Source organism: Lynx rufus, unplaced genomic scaffold (genome assembly GCF_022079265.1).
Source record: "Lynx rufus isolate CCGP_SWC_20201006 ecotype Redwood Valley unplaced genomic scaffold, mLynRuf1.p SCAF_6, whole genome shotgun sequence".
In the NCBI taxonomy this organism is placed as follows: domain Eukaryota; kingdom Metazoa; phylum Chordata; class Mammalia; order Carnivora; family Felidae; genus Lynx; species Lynx rufus.
The window spans coordinates 111,833,540-111,851,674 of NW_025814878.1; the positions used below are offsets into that span (position 1 = coordinate 111,833,540).

General features: G+C 47.1%; 1 protein-coding gene across 1 annotated transcript; it reads right to left on the reverse strand.

Annotated features, from left to right (window-relative positions):
- Positions 1 to 1,203: 1,203 nt before the first annotated feature.
- On the reverse strand, positions 1,204 to 18,135 carry LHFPL5 (LHFPL tetraspan subfamily member 5). The gene is made up of 3 exons (XM_047102414.1): positions 17,724 to 18,135; positions 11,149 to 11,385; positions 1,204 to 1,220 (listed from the first exon to the last, which is right to left on the reverse strand). The coding sequence occupies exons 1-3, from the start codon at positions 18,133 to 18,135 to the stop codon at positions 1,204 to 1,206; spliced, it is 666 nt and encodes a 221-aa protein (XP_046958370.1).

Below are 18,135 nucleotides of genomic sequence, written 5' to 3' on the forward strand. Positions count from 1 at the left end.
ACTGACTGGGTAGGTTGTCAGGGCATTGGTTAAAAAGCATGCCCTACAGGGGCGCCTGGCTGGCTCAGTTGGTAGAGCATGGGACTCTTGCCAAAGTCATGAGTTCAAACCCCATGTTGGAAGGCAGAGTTCACTTTAAAATAAAAAAAAAAAAGTGCCCTTACAGCCCAGGAATGAGAAACTTTACTGTATCAGTGACTGCTCCTTGATCAAGTAACAAGATCCATTACAGATTGGTTCTGTGTTTACCTCCCCACCTCTACCAGCAGCTACATTTTCTCTTCAAGTAAATGCGCAAGACCAGGAAAAACTACCTACCTCTCAGGATTATCCACTGCAGATAATCAGCAAGCCCTAAAGAACCTGTCTTCATATTTGCTACAAGGAGGTATTCCCTAAATCAAGCTCCCCTCTGGAGGCTGGCAAAAGATTCACCTTTGAGTGCCAAATCCAAAGTCGTTTGGTTTTGTTCTTACAAGAAATGTAATCTATTACTAAAACAAATTACTTGGACACAAGTAACAAATTTCTTAAACTGGGGGCCAGTCCTGATTGGGTCGGAGTGGGCACTATGAGGGAACGTAATGGAGTTTACTCTCCTAAGTTTTTAGATCCTATGTTCACCCAGTCTTTATAGGACTTCCTGATAGATTTGGGTTCTGGTGGCCCCTCCATTCCTTACCCACCTCTGATCATCAATAAGAAAACAGTTAAGAAAGGAGAAGCAAAGGACCCCCTAAGCCCCAACCTGAAATGATCTGGCATGACAACCGCCTCTCCCTCAGCTGCCCTTTGAGAGCTGGGTGGCAGTGCCTGGTGTGCCTGCAAACGAATGTATCCTCAGGCTCTCGAGACTCAGACCTGGGAAGCCCTGAGACGTGGACTCAGCCCTCTCATTTTCCAGAGGAGAGGCCTCCAGGGAGTAACGTGATCGCCGGTATGAAGGGGATACGATGAGAACTGGGGCCCCGTCAGGAGAGTACCGCCCATGTCTCTCTGAATATCTTTAATGTGGGTCACTGTAGTTCTGCTCCTCCTGAAAGTGTTCTGCATACGGTAGGAGGTCTTGTCTTAGGAGAGTGTCAGGTTCGAATCCTATAGTTAAAGGCTTCAGGGTATCAGCCCTATAGTGGCTGGGAACAGGGAAGCGTGGACGGAACAAGTTTTTATCGCTGAAGAATTCGATTCCTTAATTTTCCATTGTCAGGGAAATAGATGACCTGTGGTATTAAAAAAAAAAATCGCAAGAGTATAAGATTTGACACTTTTAGGAAGTCAAGCAAAACCAAATTCCCCATGTATGCGCCCTATGTCCCCCTTACGTTTTGATTCAGCTTACGTTTTGATTCAGCCCTACCCAGACAGGCAAATTTCATTAGTGTATAAAATAATAGTCAATGTGCATCAAGTAAAAACTCAGGTCTCTTAAATAAATAAAGTATCATTTTTAAAAAGCAATCTTGGGCAAGAACAAAGCTAGAAGCATGATTATCATGGCTCCCTGATTTCAACCTATATTACAAAACTTAAAACGGTATGGTATTGGCATAAAAGCAGACACACAGATCAGTGGAACAGAGTAGACAGCCCAGAAATGAACCTATGCTGTGGCCAATTTATGACAAGTCGTGAATATACAATGGGGAAAGGACAGTCTTTTCACTAAATGGTACCGGGAAACTGGCCCACTACCTTACACCATACACAAAAGTTAAATCAAAATGGGTTAAAGACTTTAATATCAGACCTGAAACCATAAAGCCGCTAGAAGAAAACACAGGCGGTAAGCTCCTTGACATAGATCGTGGCAACGATTTTTTGAATTTAACACCAAAAGCGAAAAAAAAAAAAAAAAAACCATGTGGGACTACACAAAAAGCTCTGCACAGCAAAGGAAACCATCAACCAATAAAAAAGCAGCCTGCTGAATGGGAGGAGACATTTGCAAATCATGTATCCAAAATACATCAAGAACTCCTATAAATCAATAGCAAGAAAACAATCTAAAAATGAGCAAAGAAAAAAATGAATAAATATAAATAAATAAATACATAAAAAATGAGCAAAGGATCTGTATAGACATTTTCCCAAAGAAAACATACAGATGGCCAACAGGCACATAGAAAGATGCTCAACGTCATTAACTCTCAGGGAAATGCAAATCAAAACCACAATATCACCTCACACCTTTTAGAAAGGCTACTATCAAAAAGACAAAAAAAAAAAAAAAGTGTTGGCAAGGTTATGGAGAAAAGAGAACATCTGTGCACTGTTGATGGGATTATGAGTTGGTGCAGCCACTATGAAAAACAGTATGGGGGTTCCTCAAAAGATTAGAAATGGAACTGCCATATGGTCCAGCAATTCCATTTGGGGGTATTTATCCAAAGAAAAACATACTAATTCAAAAAGATGTACGCATTCCCATGTTCATGGCAGCACTATTTACAGCCTAACTGTCCATCAGTGGACACTTAAAACTTGTGCTATGGAGGGATGCCTGGGGGACTCAGTCGATTGAGGTTCCAGCTCTTGACTACAGCTCAGGTCATGATCCCAGGGTGATAGGATTGAGCCCCACATCAGGCTCCACACTGAGCGTGGAGTCTACTTAAGATTCCCTCTCTGTCTCTGTCTCTGTCTCTGTCTCTCTCTCTCTCTCTGCCCCTCTCCCTCGCATGCTCTCTCACTCTCTCTAAAATAAAATTTAAAAAAACTTTTTTTTAACTGTGCTATAGAGGCTCCTGGGTGGCTCAGTTGGTTCAGCATCATCAGACTCCTGGTTTCAGCTCAGGTCATGATCTCACAGTTTCGTGGGTTCCAGTCCCGTGCTGGGCTCCGCACTGAATGTGTGGTGCTTGCTTGGGATTCTCTCTCTCTGCCCCTCCCCGACTTGTGCTGTCTCTGTTTCTCAAAATAAATAAACTTAAAAAAAAATTGTGCTATATATCCATATTGGAATGTTATTCAGCCAAAAAAAAAAAATGAAATTTTGCCATTTGTGACAACATGAATGGACCTCCAGGGCATTATGCTAAGTGAAATAGAAAAAGACAAATACTGCATATAATCTCTGTGGAATCTTGAAAGGTAAAAAACAGAAAAACAGGTGCCTGGGTGCCTCAGCTGGTTAAGCATCCAACTCTTAATTTGGGGTCAGGTCGTGATCTCACTGTTCATGAGTTCAAGCCCCACTTCTGGCTCTGCACTGACACTGCAGAGCCTGCCTGGAATTCTCTCTATCTCTCTCTCTCAAAAATAAATAAATAAACATTAAAAACAATGATAAGCTCATAGATACGGAGGGATAGGAGAAATGGGTGAAAAGACATAGAGGTGTGGTTACCTTTGATTCAGCAATTCTACTCCAGAATTTATCAACAGAAGCAACACGTTCTTATCTGTGAGAACAATCCTCAATGGCTAATCACCAAGGTCTTGTTTAGCCATTAAAGAGTACACCAGGGCTATGGAGTTTGTGGCTTTAAAAAACTTTAATAATGAACATTGAAAAAAAATGAGAAAATGTTTACACTCTAACAGTTTGCTATTCAAAGTGTAGCCATTACGTGAAGCAGCTTAGGAACAGTGTCTATGGCCCCTGAATCAGAATTTCCATTTTAAGAAGATTCCCAGGTAGGTTGTATGCATATTAGAGTTTTGAGAATCACCTAATAAAGGGGGGGGGGGGCGGGCAATGTTTATTATTATTGAAAAAAGTGTATCTATGTGGGCAAGCACCGGAAGGTACTTTGCAGAAATTAAAATCGTTTAAATGGAGATAACCCCAGGGCGCCTGGGTGGCTCAGTCGGTTAAGCAGCCGACTTTGGCTCAGGTCATGATCTTGCACTCCCTGAGTTCGAGCCCCGCGTCGGGCTCTGTGCTGGCAGCTCAGAGCCCGGAGCCTGCTCCGGATTCTGTGTCTCCCCCTCTCTCTGTCCCTCCCATGCTCATGCTCTGTCTCTGTCTCTCAAAAATAAATAAACGTTAAAAAAAAGTTTCTTTTTAATGGAGATAACCCCTTCTACCCACACGAAGGGCCTAGCCTGCTGTAGGTCCTCAATAAATGGCAGCTATTTGGAAGGTGATACTATGATGGGCTTTTATATTTTTTTAATGTGTTCCTTAATATTCTCGTTAAATCACATTTTGGAAACCAGAAAGGCAATAAGGAAATTGATACGTTGTGCTTCCTTTTCAACCAGACGTTAAAATCAGTTAAAGTCATATTTTTCTTTTTGTGTTGGCTATCAGGAAGCATAAGGAAGGTAGTATTTCTATTAGCCTAGCTTTCTAGAATATTTGTTTTCCTCTCTGTGACTTTTATTTTTTTTTAATTAGGTTTTCTATTTTTCTTACAGATCACTTAAAGTCTTTCTGAAAATAAGGGCCCCATTTACAAGAATGACTTCTAAGCAGTCTGTTCTTGTTTGCCAGGCTCCACAGAAAGATGAGTTTATGAAACCACCTGGCTGTTCGACATTATTTCTTCCTGTTCTTTTTCCACTTCTCAAGTAAGAGGTAAAACAAGGGGGTCTCAGATGCCAGCTAGCTCCTGCGGGAGTCACTGCTCCTCCCCCCGGCCCTACGCCAGCCCCTAACACCCGGCCCCACGGGCCATTCCGCCTGGTGAGTCTGTAAGGAAACGGAGGCCAGGGAGGCCACAGCCCTTCCCCAAGGCAGGCAGACCACCCAACGGTGGGATTACTCACCAGCACGCCAGCTGCTCAGACTTCCTCTGCAATGAAAAAGAGAGCGTTATGTGTATACACCCGGGCCTCGTTTGCAGGATAATTCCCTGCACACAACTCCCTCGCCAAACCAGATCAGATTTCTTCACTCTCGAGAAGGCTCGCATTGTTGTTGTTGTTATTGTTCATAACGTGTACCAGCTTGTAACTGCATTTTGCATGTAGTGTCCCTTATCGGACGGTAAGGTCCAATCAGACCGCTTCCCTCACCGCTGTCCCCCCAGTGTCTGGGGGTGTCAGTGGGCACCTGGAGCCCAGGAGCTGTTAGTGGTCAGGCAGGTGATTACGTAAGAAGTAGAGATACCGGAAGGACAGAACGAGGAGAGAACTAACATTTGTTAATCGCCCGAATAACATGTAGGCTTTGTTAGTGATTTACCCACTACCTAATCCTTCACACAGTCTTTTGTTTTTTTTGAGATACAATTCACTAACACGAAAATCTACTCAACTCAAAGCGTACAGGTTGGTGGGTTCCAGGATAATCACTGGGCTGTGCAGCCATCACCGCTGTTAGGACACCCGGGTGGCTCAATTGGCTAAGCGTCCAACTTCGGCTCAGGTCATGATCTCGAAGTTCGTGAGTTCAAGCCCCGCATCAGGCCCTGCGCCGACAGTACAGAGCCTGCTTGGGAGTCTCTCTCTCTCTCTCTCTCCTGCCCCTCCCCCACTTGTGTGCTCACACGCGCACCCTCTCTCTAAAAGTTTATTTTTAATAAATAAGCTTTGTAAATAAATAACAATGAATAAAATTTTAAAAAATAATGAAAATAAACTTTAAAAAATAAATAAATACGTGGGATCATACAATACATGGTCTTTTGTGTATGGCTCCTTTCACTTGCAACGTCTTCAAGGTTCATCCACTTGGTAGCAATTATCAGTACTTCTTATAGCTGAATAATATTCCACTGTGTAGATTTACACATATTATTTATCCAGGTCATCAGCTGACTCACGTTTGGTTGGTTTCCACTTCCTGGCTTTCGCGCCGCTATGAAGGTTTATATCCAAGTTTTTGTGCAAACGTGTTTGCAGTTTTCTTGCCTACGTGTCTAGGAATAAATGTGTGAGTCACAGAGCGCCTCTCTCTATGTTTAACCATTTGAGGAACTGCCGTCCTGTTTTCTATAACAATAGCGCAATTTTACCTTTTCACGAGCGGTGTATGAGAGTTCCTTTCTCCACGTGCTCACCAACACCTGTTACTGTTCATCTTTTTTATCAGCCATCCTAGTGGGATGTGAAGTAATAGCTCATTGTGGTTTTAATTTGCATTTTCCTCATGACTAGTGATGTCAACTGTCTTGGCAATCTGGATATCTTCTTTGGAGAAATGTCTATTCAAATCCTTTGCCCACTTTAAAAATGGGGTTCTTCGTAGTTTTATTTGTCAAGTTGTAGGAGTCCTTATTATATTCTGGATATTAGAATTATGATTTGCAAATACATTCTCCCATTCCGTGGGTTGTCTTTTCTTCACTTTCTTGTTGGTGTCCTTTGACACACCAAAGCTTTCATTTTTTATGAAATCCAATTTATACGTATTTTTTCCTTTGGTCGCTTGTGTATTAGGTGTCACGTCTAAGAAACCACCACCTAGGGGCGCCTGGGTGGCGCAGTTGGTTAAGCGTCCGACTTCAGCCAGGTCACGATCTCGCGGCCCGTGAGTTCGAGCCCCGCGTCGGGCTCTGGGCTGATGGCTCAGAGCCTGGAGCCTGTTTCCGATTCTGTGTCTCCCTCTCTCTCTGCCCCTCCCCCGTTCATGCTCTGTCTCTCTGTCCCAAAAATAAATAAAAAAAAAAAAAAAAAAAAAAAAAAAAACGTTGAAAAGAAACCACCACCTAAACCAAGGTCACAAGGATTTACACCTATGTTTTCTTCTAAGAGTTTTATAATGTTACATCTTACATTTAGGTCTTTGATCCATTTTCAGTTGATTTTTATATATCATGTGAGGTGGGCAGTCCAACTTCATTCTTTTTTTTTTTTTTAATGTTTACAGAGTGAGAGCAGGGGTGGGGCAGAGAAAGGGAGACATAGAATTTGAAGCAGGCTCCAGGCTCCAAGTTGTCAGCACAGAGCCTAACCTGGGGCTCGAACCCATGAACTGTGAGATCATGACCTGAGCTAAAACCAGACACTTAACCAACTGGGCCACCCAAGATGCCCCCGACTTCATTCTTTTGCGTGTAGATGTCTGGTTGTTCTAGCACCATTTACTGAAAAGACTATTCTTTCCCTCCATTGAATGGTCTTGGCATCTCTCTTGAAAATCAGTTTGCCAGGGGCGCCTGGGTGGCGCAGTCGGTTGAGCATCCGACTTCAGCCAGGTCACGATCTCACGGTCCGTGAGTTCGAGCCCCGCGTCAGGCTCTGGGCTGATGGCTCAGAGCCTGGAGCCTGTTTCCGATTCTGTGCCTCCCTCTCTCTCTGCCCCTCCCCCGTTCATGCTCTGTCTCTCTCTGTCCCACAAGTAAATAAACGTTGAAAAAAAAAAATTTTTTTTTTAAAAGAAAATCAGTGGGGCGCCTGGGTGGCGCAGTCGGTTAAGCGTCCGACTTCAGCCAGGTCACGATCTCGCGGCCTGTGAGTTCGAGCCCCGCGTCAGGCTCTGGGCTGATGGCTCGGAGCCTGGAGCCTGTTTCCGATTCTGTGTCTCCCTCTCTCTCTGCCCCTCCCCCGTTCATGCTCTGTCTCTCTCTGTCCCAAAAATAAATAAATGTTGAAAAAAAAAAATTAAAAGAAAATCAGTTTGCCATTTATGTTTGGGTTCATTTCTGGACTCTTAATTTTATTCCATTGATCTGTATGTCTATCCTCATGCCAGGACCACACCATCTTGATTACTGTAGCTTTGTAGTAAGTTTTGAAATCAGGGCATGTGTGTCCTCCAACTTGTGTTCTTCTTCATGATTGTTTTGGCTCTTCTGGGTCCCTTGTGTTTCCATACGAATTTGAGGATCAGCTTATCAAGTTTTGCAAAAAGCCAGCTGGGATTTTGATAAGGCTTGCACTGAATCTGTAGATCGGTTTGGGGAGCATTGCCATTGTAATATGAAGTGTTCTCATCTGTGAATGTGGATGCTCCCATTGATTTAGGCCTTTAATTTCTTTCAACAACGGTTTTTAATTTTCATGTACAAACCTCACACTTCTTTTGTTAAATTTTTTTCTACATATTTTTTTTTAATTTTTTTTTAACGTTTATTTATTTTTGAGACAGAGAGAGACAGAGCATGAACAGGGGAGGGTCAGAGAGAGGGAGACACAGATTCTGAAAGAGGCTCCAGGCTCTGAGCTGTCAGCACAGAGCCTGACGCGGGGCTCGAACTCACGGACCGCGAGATCATGACCTGAGCCGAAGTCGGCCGCTTAACCGACTGAGCCACCCAGGCGCGCCCCTATTTTATTTTTTGATGCTATTATAAGTGACATTGCTTTCTGACAAGTCATTTCCAGATTGTTCACTGCTGTGTGTACGAATGTGATAGATTTTTGTATATTGTTTATATCCTGCAGCCTCGCTAATGTTGCATGTTACCTTTCATGGTTTTTTAGTGGATTCTTTAGCACGTTCCATATGCAAAATCATGTCATCTGCTAGTAGAGATCGTTGCACTTCGTCCTCTCCAAACTGGATTTCTTTTCCTTCTTTTTCTTGCCTAACTACCCTGGCTATAACCTCCAGTCTGCTCTTCAACTGCAGTGCCAACGGCAGACATCCTTGTCTTGTGCCTGAGCACGATCTTTTGAAGTAGGTAATTTTTTCAACCGAGGAGAAACCTGCCACCTCACCCTGTAAAAACGGGGCTCGGATGAGGAAACGCTCAGCGAAGTTGAGTAATGCCCGCAGTCACAGCTGGTTAACAACGGAGCCCCAGTTTTAAAACCAGGTCTGGGGGCGCCTGGGTGGCGCAGTCGGTTAAGCGTCCGACTTCAGCCAGGTCACGATCTCGCGGTCCGGGAGTTCGAGCCCCGCGTCGGGCTCTGGGCTGATGGCTCGGAGCCTGGAGCCTACTTCAGATTCTGTGTCTCCCTCTCTCTCTGCCCCTCCCCCGTTCATGCTCTGTCGCTGTCTGTCCCAAAAATAAATAAACGTTGAAAAAAAAATTAAAAAAAAAATAAAACCAGGTCTGACTCCAAAGCCCACACTCATTCTCCTCTGCCTCCTTAACCCTTAACGAGCGGATCAGCAACCATGTACTCATGCAAGCCTTCACTTCTGTCATCGTTTCCTTCATGTCACACAATAATAGAGGTGGCAGAGCAGGAGTTAGTGTCCTGCTCTTTCGTGGAAAGCACCTTGAGGAAAGCGACTTGGAGGAACTGGGACTCAAATTCTGCCTGCCAGGGCACCTGGGTGGCTCAGTCGCTTAAGTATCTGACTTCAGCTCTGGTCCTGATCTCGCGGTTTGTGAGTTCGAGCCCTGCGTCGGGCTCTGTGCTGACGGCTCGCAGCCTGGAGCCTGCTTCGGATTCTGTGTCTCCCTCTCTCTCTGCCCCTCCCCCACTCATGCTCTGTCTCTCTGTCTCTCCCAAAACTAAATAAACATTTAAAAAAAAATTTTTTTTTTAATTCTGCTTTCCTGACCCAATTTTGTGCTTTGACAGCAGCGATAGCTACTTCACTAAGTCGTTAGGTGTGTTCAGAAAGGTTATGTGGGTGTTTCCTAACAGGTTATAAACAAGAAGGATAAATTGAATCCTGCATGATAGTGAGGGAACTAAAATATGGAAAGAAAAGAATCTGAAAAGATTGAAACAGGTGCATGGGGCACAAAAGAAGAGGGACAAGGAAAGAGAGGAAAGCCAACTGACATTTTGATCAGTAAATAAAGGGTCAAAGAGACAAACCCATCTCTCCACAAGGAAGCGCTGTAAAGGGAACTCCGCGCCGCGCATAACATTTCTTTCCAGCTAAAAGAATCCCTTGTGAAAAGGAAAGAATGCAAATGAGGACTACAAAAATGTTCTCTGCAGTGTTTCCAGATTTAAGGCTGGTCCCGCCTGGGGGCTAAAAGCTGAACAAAATGCCTCCGGCGGTGGCCCCTGCTGCAGCCTCCCTTGGAAAAACCTCCATCGCTGGAGAAAGTGCTGGTTGTGCAGATAGATGCTGCTGGACCCCCCACCTCCAACCCATCCCCCCAGGGCTGCTGTGCAGATTAAACAAAAATGGCCCCCGGGAACAAACCTTACATCACTCCTGCACATGGCAAAGCCTCAGTACATACTAGTCCCATTTCCCTTCCCCTCACAGGGTTTTCAAGGCACCCAGACCTTAAGTGTTCCCAGAACCTAGGAACTATCGGCCCCCTCCTTCAACAGAAAGACACTCTCTCTCCTCTCCTCCTTGGTCCAGCTCATTCTAGCAATTTGGTTTTCAGCTTTCATCCTATAACTTAGGCGTGCGAGTCTTCCACTGCCAGAGGAGGATGAGATGTCTAATGACTTCCTTAGGGAGCAGTGGGCCCTGGGCTGAGCCAGAGTCCGGTCATTTTTGCCACCACCTTTCTGTGTAGCCCTGGGGCGGGGGCGGGGGGGGGTCTCCCGGGCTTCAAGTTCCTCATCTGGGAAGCGTCCTTGGTCCCCGAGGGCAAAGGAGTTTGCCTCCCCCTTCTAGTTCAGGTCAATGGGGCGAAGACTGTGGGGAAAGTGGGCAATTTTGGATTCACAAGCATGTGGGACAGGCCTTACCCTATGACTACGAGATAAAATTTATGCCCTGAAAAAGCCCCTCGAGACAGGGGAAGAGCCTAAAGAGAAACGGGAGCAGAAAGTACCGTAAGAGGAAGAAAGGTCAGTTGGGAAGGAGTCAGAAAAGGCTAAAGCATCCATCTGGGCTTCGGGTCTCCTACAACTGACTCATGACTCAGGGGTAGGATTTGGGCAGAAGGAAATTGAAACAGGATGGCATACAGACAACCCCAAGGCTATTCTAACTCAAGGGACCGCCCACCGTATGCATTCCAGGAGCTGTCACATCTGTCCCCTCACCTACCTTTCTCCTCCTGCCCCAACAACGCAGCCCCTCTCCTGACTGGCCGCTCCTCTCTCCACCAAGCAGACTCCCGGTGAACTTGGAGACCCAGCCCCAGCACTGCCTTCTCTAGGAGGCCGTACCTCGCCCCCCAGGCTGGATCAGGGTTCTCTCCCCTGGACACCCTGACAGAAGTCAGGGGCAGGGGAGGCATGAGGACACCCTTCTATCACAGACAGCCTCTGCTCTCATTGCCTCATCAGCCACCAGCTTACAACCCCCCACTGGCTTTTGGCCTCTGGAACAAGGCCTGTGTCCAATTGGTCTTGGTGTCCGTCCCCAACCCCGGGCCAGGGACCAGTCCTCTGGTAACCGGCTGAGAGGAAGCCCCACCTCCCTGGGGGAGGGCAGGTTACCTTTTCCATCGGCCTTGTAGTCATCGGGGAGGAGCTTGTCCTGCCGGTAGCCCAGCACGAAGGCCAGAAAGGAGAGGATGAGGGCGTCTCCGATGCTGAGGATGGCCAGCATGAAGGCCCAGCGGATGGTGCACTGACCCAGCGTGTACTTGCCCGTCTGCTCCCCACACATGCGTCTCACCTCACTTGAGTCCCAGCCATCCGGGTAGACCAGGCAGCCGATCATGAGGCCTGTGGCTGAGGGGGCGAAGATGGTGTCAGGCTGGCTGTGCTCAGTCTGCTACCGCCCCCCCCCCCACTGTTGCCACCTTGTCACTCTCCCCTCCTCCTTGAGAGGGCGGGCAGCTCCTACCATCGTTCTTGTAGAGCACAGGGGAGAAAATGGAGGATCCAAGAGTTAAAGTGACTTGCCCTTGGTGGGGATAGAGGCAGAAAGTGGAGCTCCTCCGCCCGGGGAAGGTTCTGCCATGGCACCAGGTGATCCTACCAGGCCCTCAGCCGTGCCCCTCACTTTGGACTTGGCGAGGCACTGGCTACTCTGGCTTCAAACCCCTCCAAAATCTAGTCCCGACCCAGAGAACTCGTCACTCGTAAGACGTATATTTGTTCATGCTCCGATATCTCTGAAATAATAAGAAAGCTTCAGGCCGTGGTTTGATTACAAGTATTTTTTTCTTTTGGAGACACCTGGGTGGCTCAGTTAAGTGTCTGACTTCTGCTCAGGCCATGATCTCCTGGTTAGTGAGTTCGAGCCCTGCATCAGGCTCTGTGCTGACAGGGCAGAGCCTGCTTAGAATTCTCTGTCTCCCTCTCTCTCTGTCCCTCCCCCACTCGCTCTCCCTCTCTCCCTCTCTTTCAAAATAAATAAATAAACTTTAAAAAAAAAGGAGTATTTTTCCTTTTTACACACATAGAATCGTGGTATGTCCCATAACTTGGGAATCTTAGATTTAATGAAAACACAAAGTTTTCCAGCCCCATCTCTGGCTGCTTCCCTCCTGAACCTTTCATTCAAGCAAATAGGTCTCTCCCTCCTAACTCAGTGCATAACACTGCAGTTGTCCATACTTCCCTAAATTTGAGAATCCCCTGGAATATTTGTTTAAAATGCTGATTCCCAGGCCAGGGTGGGCTCAGGAATCCCTGGGGGGGGGTTAAAATTTTTTTTTTAATGTTTATTTTTGAGAGACAGAGAGAGAGTGTGAGTGGGGGAGGGGCAGAGAGGGAGACACAGAATCCAAAGCAGGCTCCAGGCTCCAAGCTGTCAGCCCAGAGCCCGACATGGGGCTCGAACTCACAAGCTGTGAGATCATGACCTGAGCCGAAGTCGGCCGCCCAACTGACTGAGCCACCCAGGTGCCCCTGGAATCCCTGTTTTGAAAATCATTCTTTCAGGTAATTCTCTCACTAGGAAAAGCGGGAAACACTAGAACGGGCTGCCTGGATTTCAAGCCCAGCTCTTTCCTAACTAGCTGTGTGACTCAGAGCAAGCTACTTAAGCTTTTTTTTTGGCCTCAGTTTTCTCGTCTATACAGTGGGAATATGAGTAGGCCCTACCTGTTTGGATTGCAGTGAGGTGCAAATGAGTTAATACTGGAAAAGTGCCTAGCACATACTTAGTGCTTCACGAGTGTTAGCTACAATTATCCCATCCTGTGTTTTCACTGACTTAGTATTTACAGGCAAAAATTTCATTTTCCCTACCTTCTCCTCACTTCCCTGCCCTCCCACCAAGGACCACCCCACCTTAGCTGCACAGATATGTGACACGATCCTGGGATGTGACCAAGGCCAACCCCAAGCACAACCGCCATGCAGGCAGGGGGTTCCTTCCATTCTCTGTGCCACCTTCTGAGCCCTCACCCTCCTTCCACAGGCCCAGAGGCTCTTCAGTTCCGAGGCTGTGCCCTACCCAGGAGCACCTCGGGGAAACACCTCACAAGGCCCAGTTACCTACCTTGGGCTCCGTTTGCGCTTGCAAGGAAAGTCAACAGATCAAACGCACAGTAAATTTTAAAGATCAGGATCCCCCCTCCCCGCCTAAATGTATCAACTCGCCTTTGATTTTACATGGGACAAGCTAATTCATATAAGCGTACAGGTCTTTTAGGTCCAAAATACTTCGTGTACCCTTTTCCTCTTGATCCTGACAACAGTTCTGTGAAGTAGGCCATGTGTTAATATCCCATTTTACAGATTAGAAAACTGAGGTCTCAGAGAAACCAAGTGAGTTGCCCAGGGCAGAGCCAAGACCTGAACACATGCTCCTGGCTTTTTTTTTTTTTTCCCTCAAAGTTAATTCCCTAAACTCTCAGACTGACATCACTCCAAAGAGCTGAATGTATTTCGTGCTGACATTTCAGACTTCGTGACAAAATGAGCAGTGTTTCAGGAAGATACTTAGCATAGGGGAGGGGGGACTTTCCCAGAGCTCTTCGGTAAAACCTATGGCCTTCCCCAGTTGGTGTAAGACCAGAGTTTTGGTGCCAACCGTGGCCCCCACCTTAACCCGGGCGGAGGAGTGGAATGGGTCAATGTGGAAAGGAGTTGCCCTTCTGGACTTTCCATTCTCCCCATCTCCTCCCCTTGGTCCCCTTCTCCTTCCGTAGCATCTCTGGAAAATAGCCCAGGGCCTCCAACCTGGAAACAGGTTGTTACAATGGGTGCCATGACCCTCTGTGAGCACCTGACCCATCCACCTGGGCACAGTGGGGGGCAACTCCATTTGTAATGTCTCAGGACTCTAAGCAGAGGCCAGCATGGTATCCTCAGGCAAGTTTACTTACCCTTTCTGACTTCCATTCTCTCATCTGTAAAATTAGGATAGTACTACCTGACTCATAGCGGAGTTACGAAGATTAAGTGTGATCATGTATAGAAAACGCTCACTGTAGGGACACCTGGGTGGCTCAGCTTGGTGAAGCATCCGACTCTTGATTTCAGCTCAGGTCATGATCTCATGGTTCGTGAGTTCGAGCTCCGAGTCAGGCTCTGTGCTGACAGTGTGGAGCCTGCGTGGGATTCTCTGTCTCCCTCTCTCTCTGCCCCTCCTCTGCTTGCTTGCTCTCTCTCTCTCTCTCTCTCTCCCTCAAAAATAAATAAACAAACATTTAAACCAGAAAGAAAGAAAGAAAGAAAGAAAGAAAGAAAGAAAGAAAGAAAGAAAATGCTTACTGCAGTGTCTGGTACATGGTAACCAGCCAATTAAAGTCAGTTGTTGCTATTAATATTGGCGTTGAAGTCAGATGGAAGCAACCTCAGGGGATGTGAATGTCATTAGAGCTGTTCACAAACATTTCAGGTACACAGCGGTGTTAGATTTCCTTGCTCCCCTCTTTTCAAGTTGGGCAAGGCCATAAGACTTCCCTTAGACAACAAAATAGGAGGGAAATGTGTGGGGTTCCGGGCCACAGCATGTAACTTCTGGGGAGACGCCTTCCAGAGCTCCCTTTCCCTCTGCAGTGATGACAGCCAGATGACAGCCGGTGCTCCATCAGCCCGGGTTCCAGAAGAGAACAGTGAAAGCAGAGCCCCCAACTGATCCTCAGTGAGCTTGTGCCACCAGCGAAGACTAAATCTTTGTTTTAAGCCACTAAGATTTGGGAGTTTTTTTGTCACCCCCCCCATCCTGACTGTTTTTGTGTTTTTCATATTTGCCGAGCACCTCCTATGTGTCAAGAACCGTACAAGGTGTTTTACATGCAGTATACATCCCATCCTCACAAGAACCTTGTGATGGGAGGTGCTGTTGCTACACCCTACAGATGAGGTTATCAAGACTCAGAGAGACAAGCAACTTGCTCTACCTGTGTTTCTAGGAGCTGGAACCACACACAACTTATACCTGGGATCCAGAAGTTCAATTAACATTGTTAAACTACAGCCCCCCACTGGCCCAGGCACCAATCCTCTTTCCTTTCTCCTGCTCCCTTCCCTGGCCTCAGGCTTCCTGGCAAGGTTAAACTAATTGGTTTAGGCATCTTCAAATGGACCTGTCTCCCAGCTGCTGACTGCAAAGCAGACCCCCTCTTAATCCCTCCCTTTGGCTCATCTTCCATTCCCCTGCACCAAAGAATGGAACATGACACCACTTTTGCTCTTCCCAATGTAAATGTTTCATGGGATGGCATCTGGCCACCTCTGCTATCAATGTCTCCAGCTCCATGACCCGGCAGGGTCTAACTCAAATGGCCTGGTGACGCCTCCCCCACGTAGTCCCTCCCAAGCACTGCCTGCTCAGCACATGGCACCTGCTGCAGGAGGTTGTGGGAGGGGGCAGTGTGGAGAATGAGAGGAATGGTTGTGTTTCCAGCATCCCATAGCTCTGATATGGAGGACCAGCTGGTAAGCATGCCAGGGTCCATTCTACTCCTCTTTGTCCCAGAACTGCTACATCTACATTTCTCCTCCTTCTCCCCACCGCCCACCAAGATTTACCTCAGCCCTGTCCCAACCTCTCGCTCATGGTACAGAGAGATCAGAGAGGGAGATGGTGGGTGGATTGCAGACGCAGCTCTGGAGCCAGGCGAGTAGCCTGAGTACAAGATTTGGAATCAAAGGTTCTGTCCACCACTACCTGTGCTAAAAGTCAAGTTACCCATTAGGAGCCTTATCTATAAGGCTCTTATTCCTCTTATCAATAAGAGGAATGCCCATCTCACTAGGTAGGGATGGGCTCCTCCAGAGGGTAGATGTGAAAGTGCTTTGTAAGTCATTATACTTATGTAAATGTGTGGCTCAATAAAAGTGAATTTGGAATACATCTTGTTTCTTGGAACCTGCTGCCTTAATTCTCCTTGGTCCTTAGTTGCCAGCTGATCTGTTACAGGTTTGGCCAAGTCTTTTCCTCTTTCTCAGTCCCAGATTCCTCATCTTTGGGCAGGGATGGGGGGGTACCTATACCTCTCTAAGGTCCCCTCCAACTCTGACAGAGTCTTGAATCTATGTGTTTGGTTGTCTGGGATTCTGATCCCCACTCCATTCCCCCTGTTATGGATAATACTACTTCTCATTCTAACCAACAATATCAAGATGGTTTGCTCTCTAGTCTGAAGTCCCCACACTGCCCCCTGGACATTTCCCTAGAATGGGCAGTCTGTGCATGGTCCTTGGGATGGGAGGGGACCAAGGGCTGAAGGACAAGGCCTTAGGCCATGTCTTCCTGAGCTTTAGAGGAAAACAGGAGCAGCTGGCCCAAGGACCGAGAGGCCTGCCTGGGCCAGGAGCAGGAAAAAGGGGCAGGAAAGGCCTGCTTTGGGGCACCATAAGTAGCTACCTACCCCACATAGTTTTTTGTTTGTTTAATTTTTTTTTAGTTTATTTATTTATTTTGAGAGAGACAGAGACAGCAGGGGAGGGACAGAGAAAGAGGAAGAGAGAGAATCCCAAGCAGGCTCCGCACTGTCAGTGCAGAGCCCAGTGTGGGATTTGAACCCACAAACCATGAGATTATGAGTGGAAACCAAGAGTCGAAGGTTTAACCGACTGAGCCACCCAGGTGCCCCACCCCTCCATAGTTTTACAAGACCCTAGCCATCTGGGATGCCTGGGTGGCTCAGTCAGTTAAGCCTCAAACTTCAGCTCAGGTCATGATCTTGTAGTTCGTGGGTTCAAGCCCTGAATAGGGCTGTCTGCTGTCAGCACACAGCCCACTTTGGAGCCTCTGTTCCCCCCCTTCCTGACTCTTCCCCTGCTCATGCTCTCTCTCTCTCAAAAATAAATAAACATTAAAAATAATAATAAAAGACCCTAGCCACCACCACCACTCCCCCCATGACAAAATATCACTCCCATTTGCTGCCTCAAGTACAGAAACCTATAACTAGGGAGCAAAGACTTTCACTCCACCATGAAAGAGAGAACTTCAATGCAAGTTTCTATGGGAAAGGTCACAGCATAACACTCCAAATAAACAACTGACTTTAGAATCTCCCTGAGAGCAATTTTGGGTGAGAGGGGAAGAGTGAGGGCAGGGATCTGGGGATCCATAAAGATAAAGAACAAACGCCCAGAAGTGGGAGATGGAGACATCTAGGATGTGCTTGACATTTTGCCCTGGGCTGGATCCTATTTCCACATGGCTGACAATGGAAGCTTCCTTCTTTTTCCTCCTCAGAGCAACAACAACCTCTGATGTGGTGGCCTGGGAGTCAGGACACCTTCTATCAAGTAGCTGTGTGCTCCTGGGCAAGTCACTCCCCTTCTCTGGACCTCAATTCCCATCAGTACGATGAGGGGGTTGAACAATTTGATCTCAACGATCCTTTTGGTCTCAACCATTCTAAAGTTCTCTACTCCTCAGAAGCTTCTACAGAGCATTGAGTAGGGCTGGGCTAAAGGAGAACAGCTGAGGGGAGCCTGGTGGACTCGGTTGGTGGCGCATGTGACTCTTGATCTCGGGGTTGTAGGTTCAAGCCCCATGTAGAGATTGCTTTAAAAAATTAAATCTTCGAGAAAAAAAAAAATAAAGAGGAACAGTTGGGAAGGAGACCAAGAGGCTCCAGAGGGCGGAATGGTGCAGCGTCCCCTGTGGCCGGGGGTGGGTCCCCACTTGCCCACCCATTAACCCTGCTCACCTGCAGCCAGCTGCATCCATGCACAGATCTTGTAGACAGTGGCCGTGTTGCAGACGAAGAAGAGGCTAAAGCAGATGATGGAGCCAATGATGAGGAACATGGCCAAGGCCACAAAAAACATGGCAGTCTTGAAAGCTCTAGAGGGAATGGAGGAGAAGTCCAGCGGGCCACCCTTGCAGATGAGCTCAGAGGACAGCACGTTGCCCACACAGTAGGAGAAAAGGCCAAAGTAGCCTGCCTGGGGTGTGTTAACGCTGTCACCAATCCAGTAGGGCTGGATAAAGAGGGCCATAACAAGCACCGAAAAACAGATGGTGAGTGTGCCCCACATCACACCCACAGCCCTCGAGTTGCGCACATAGTTGGTGTGGTAGATCTTGGCTGCCTCCTGGGCGGGCAGCAACTTCACCAT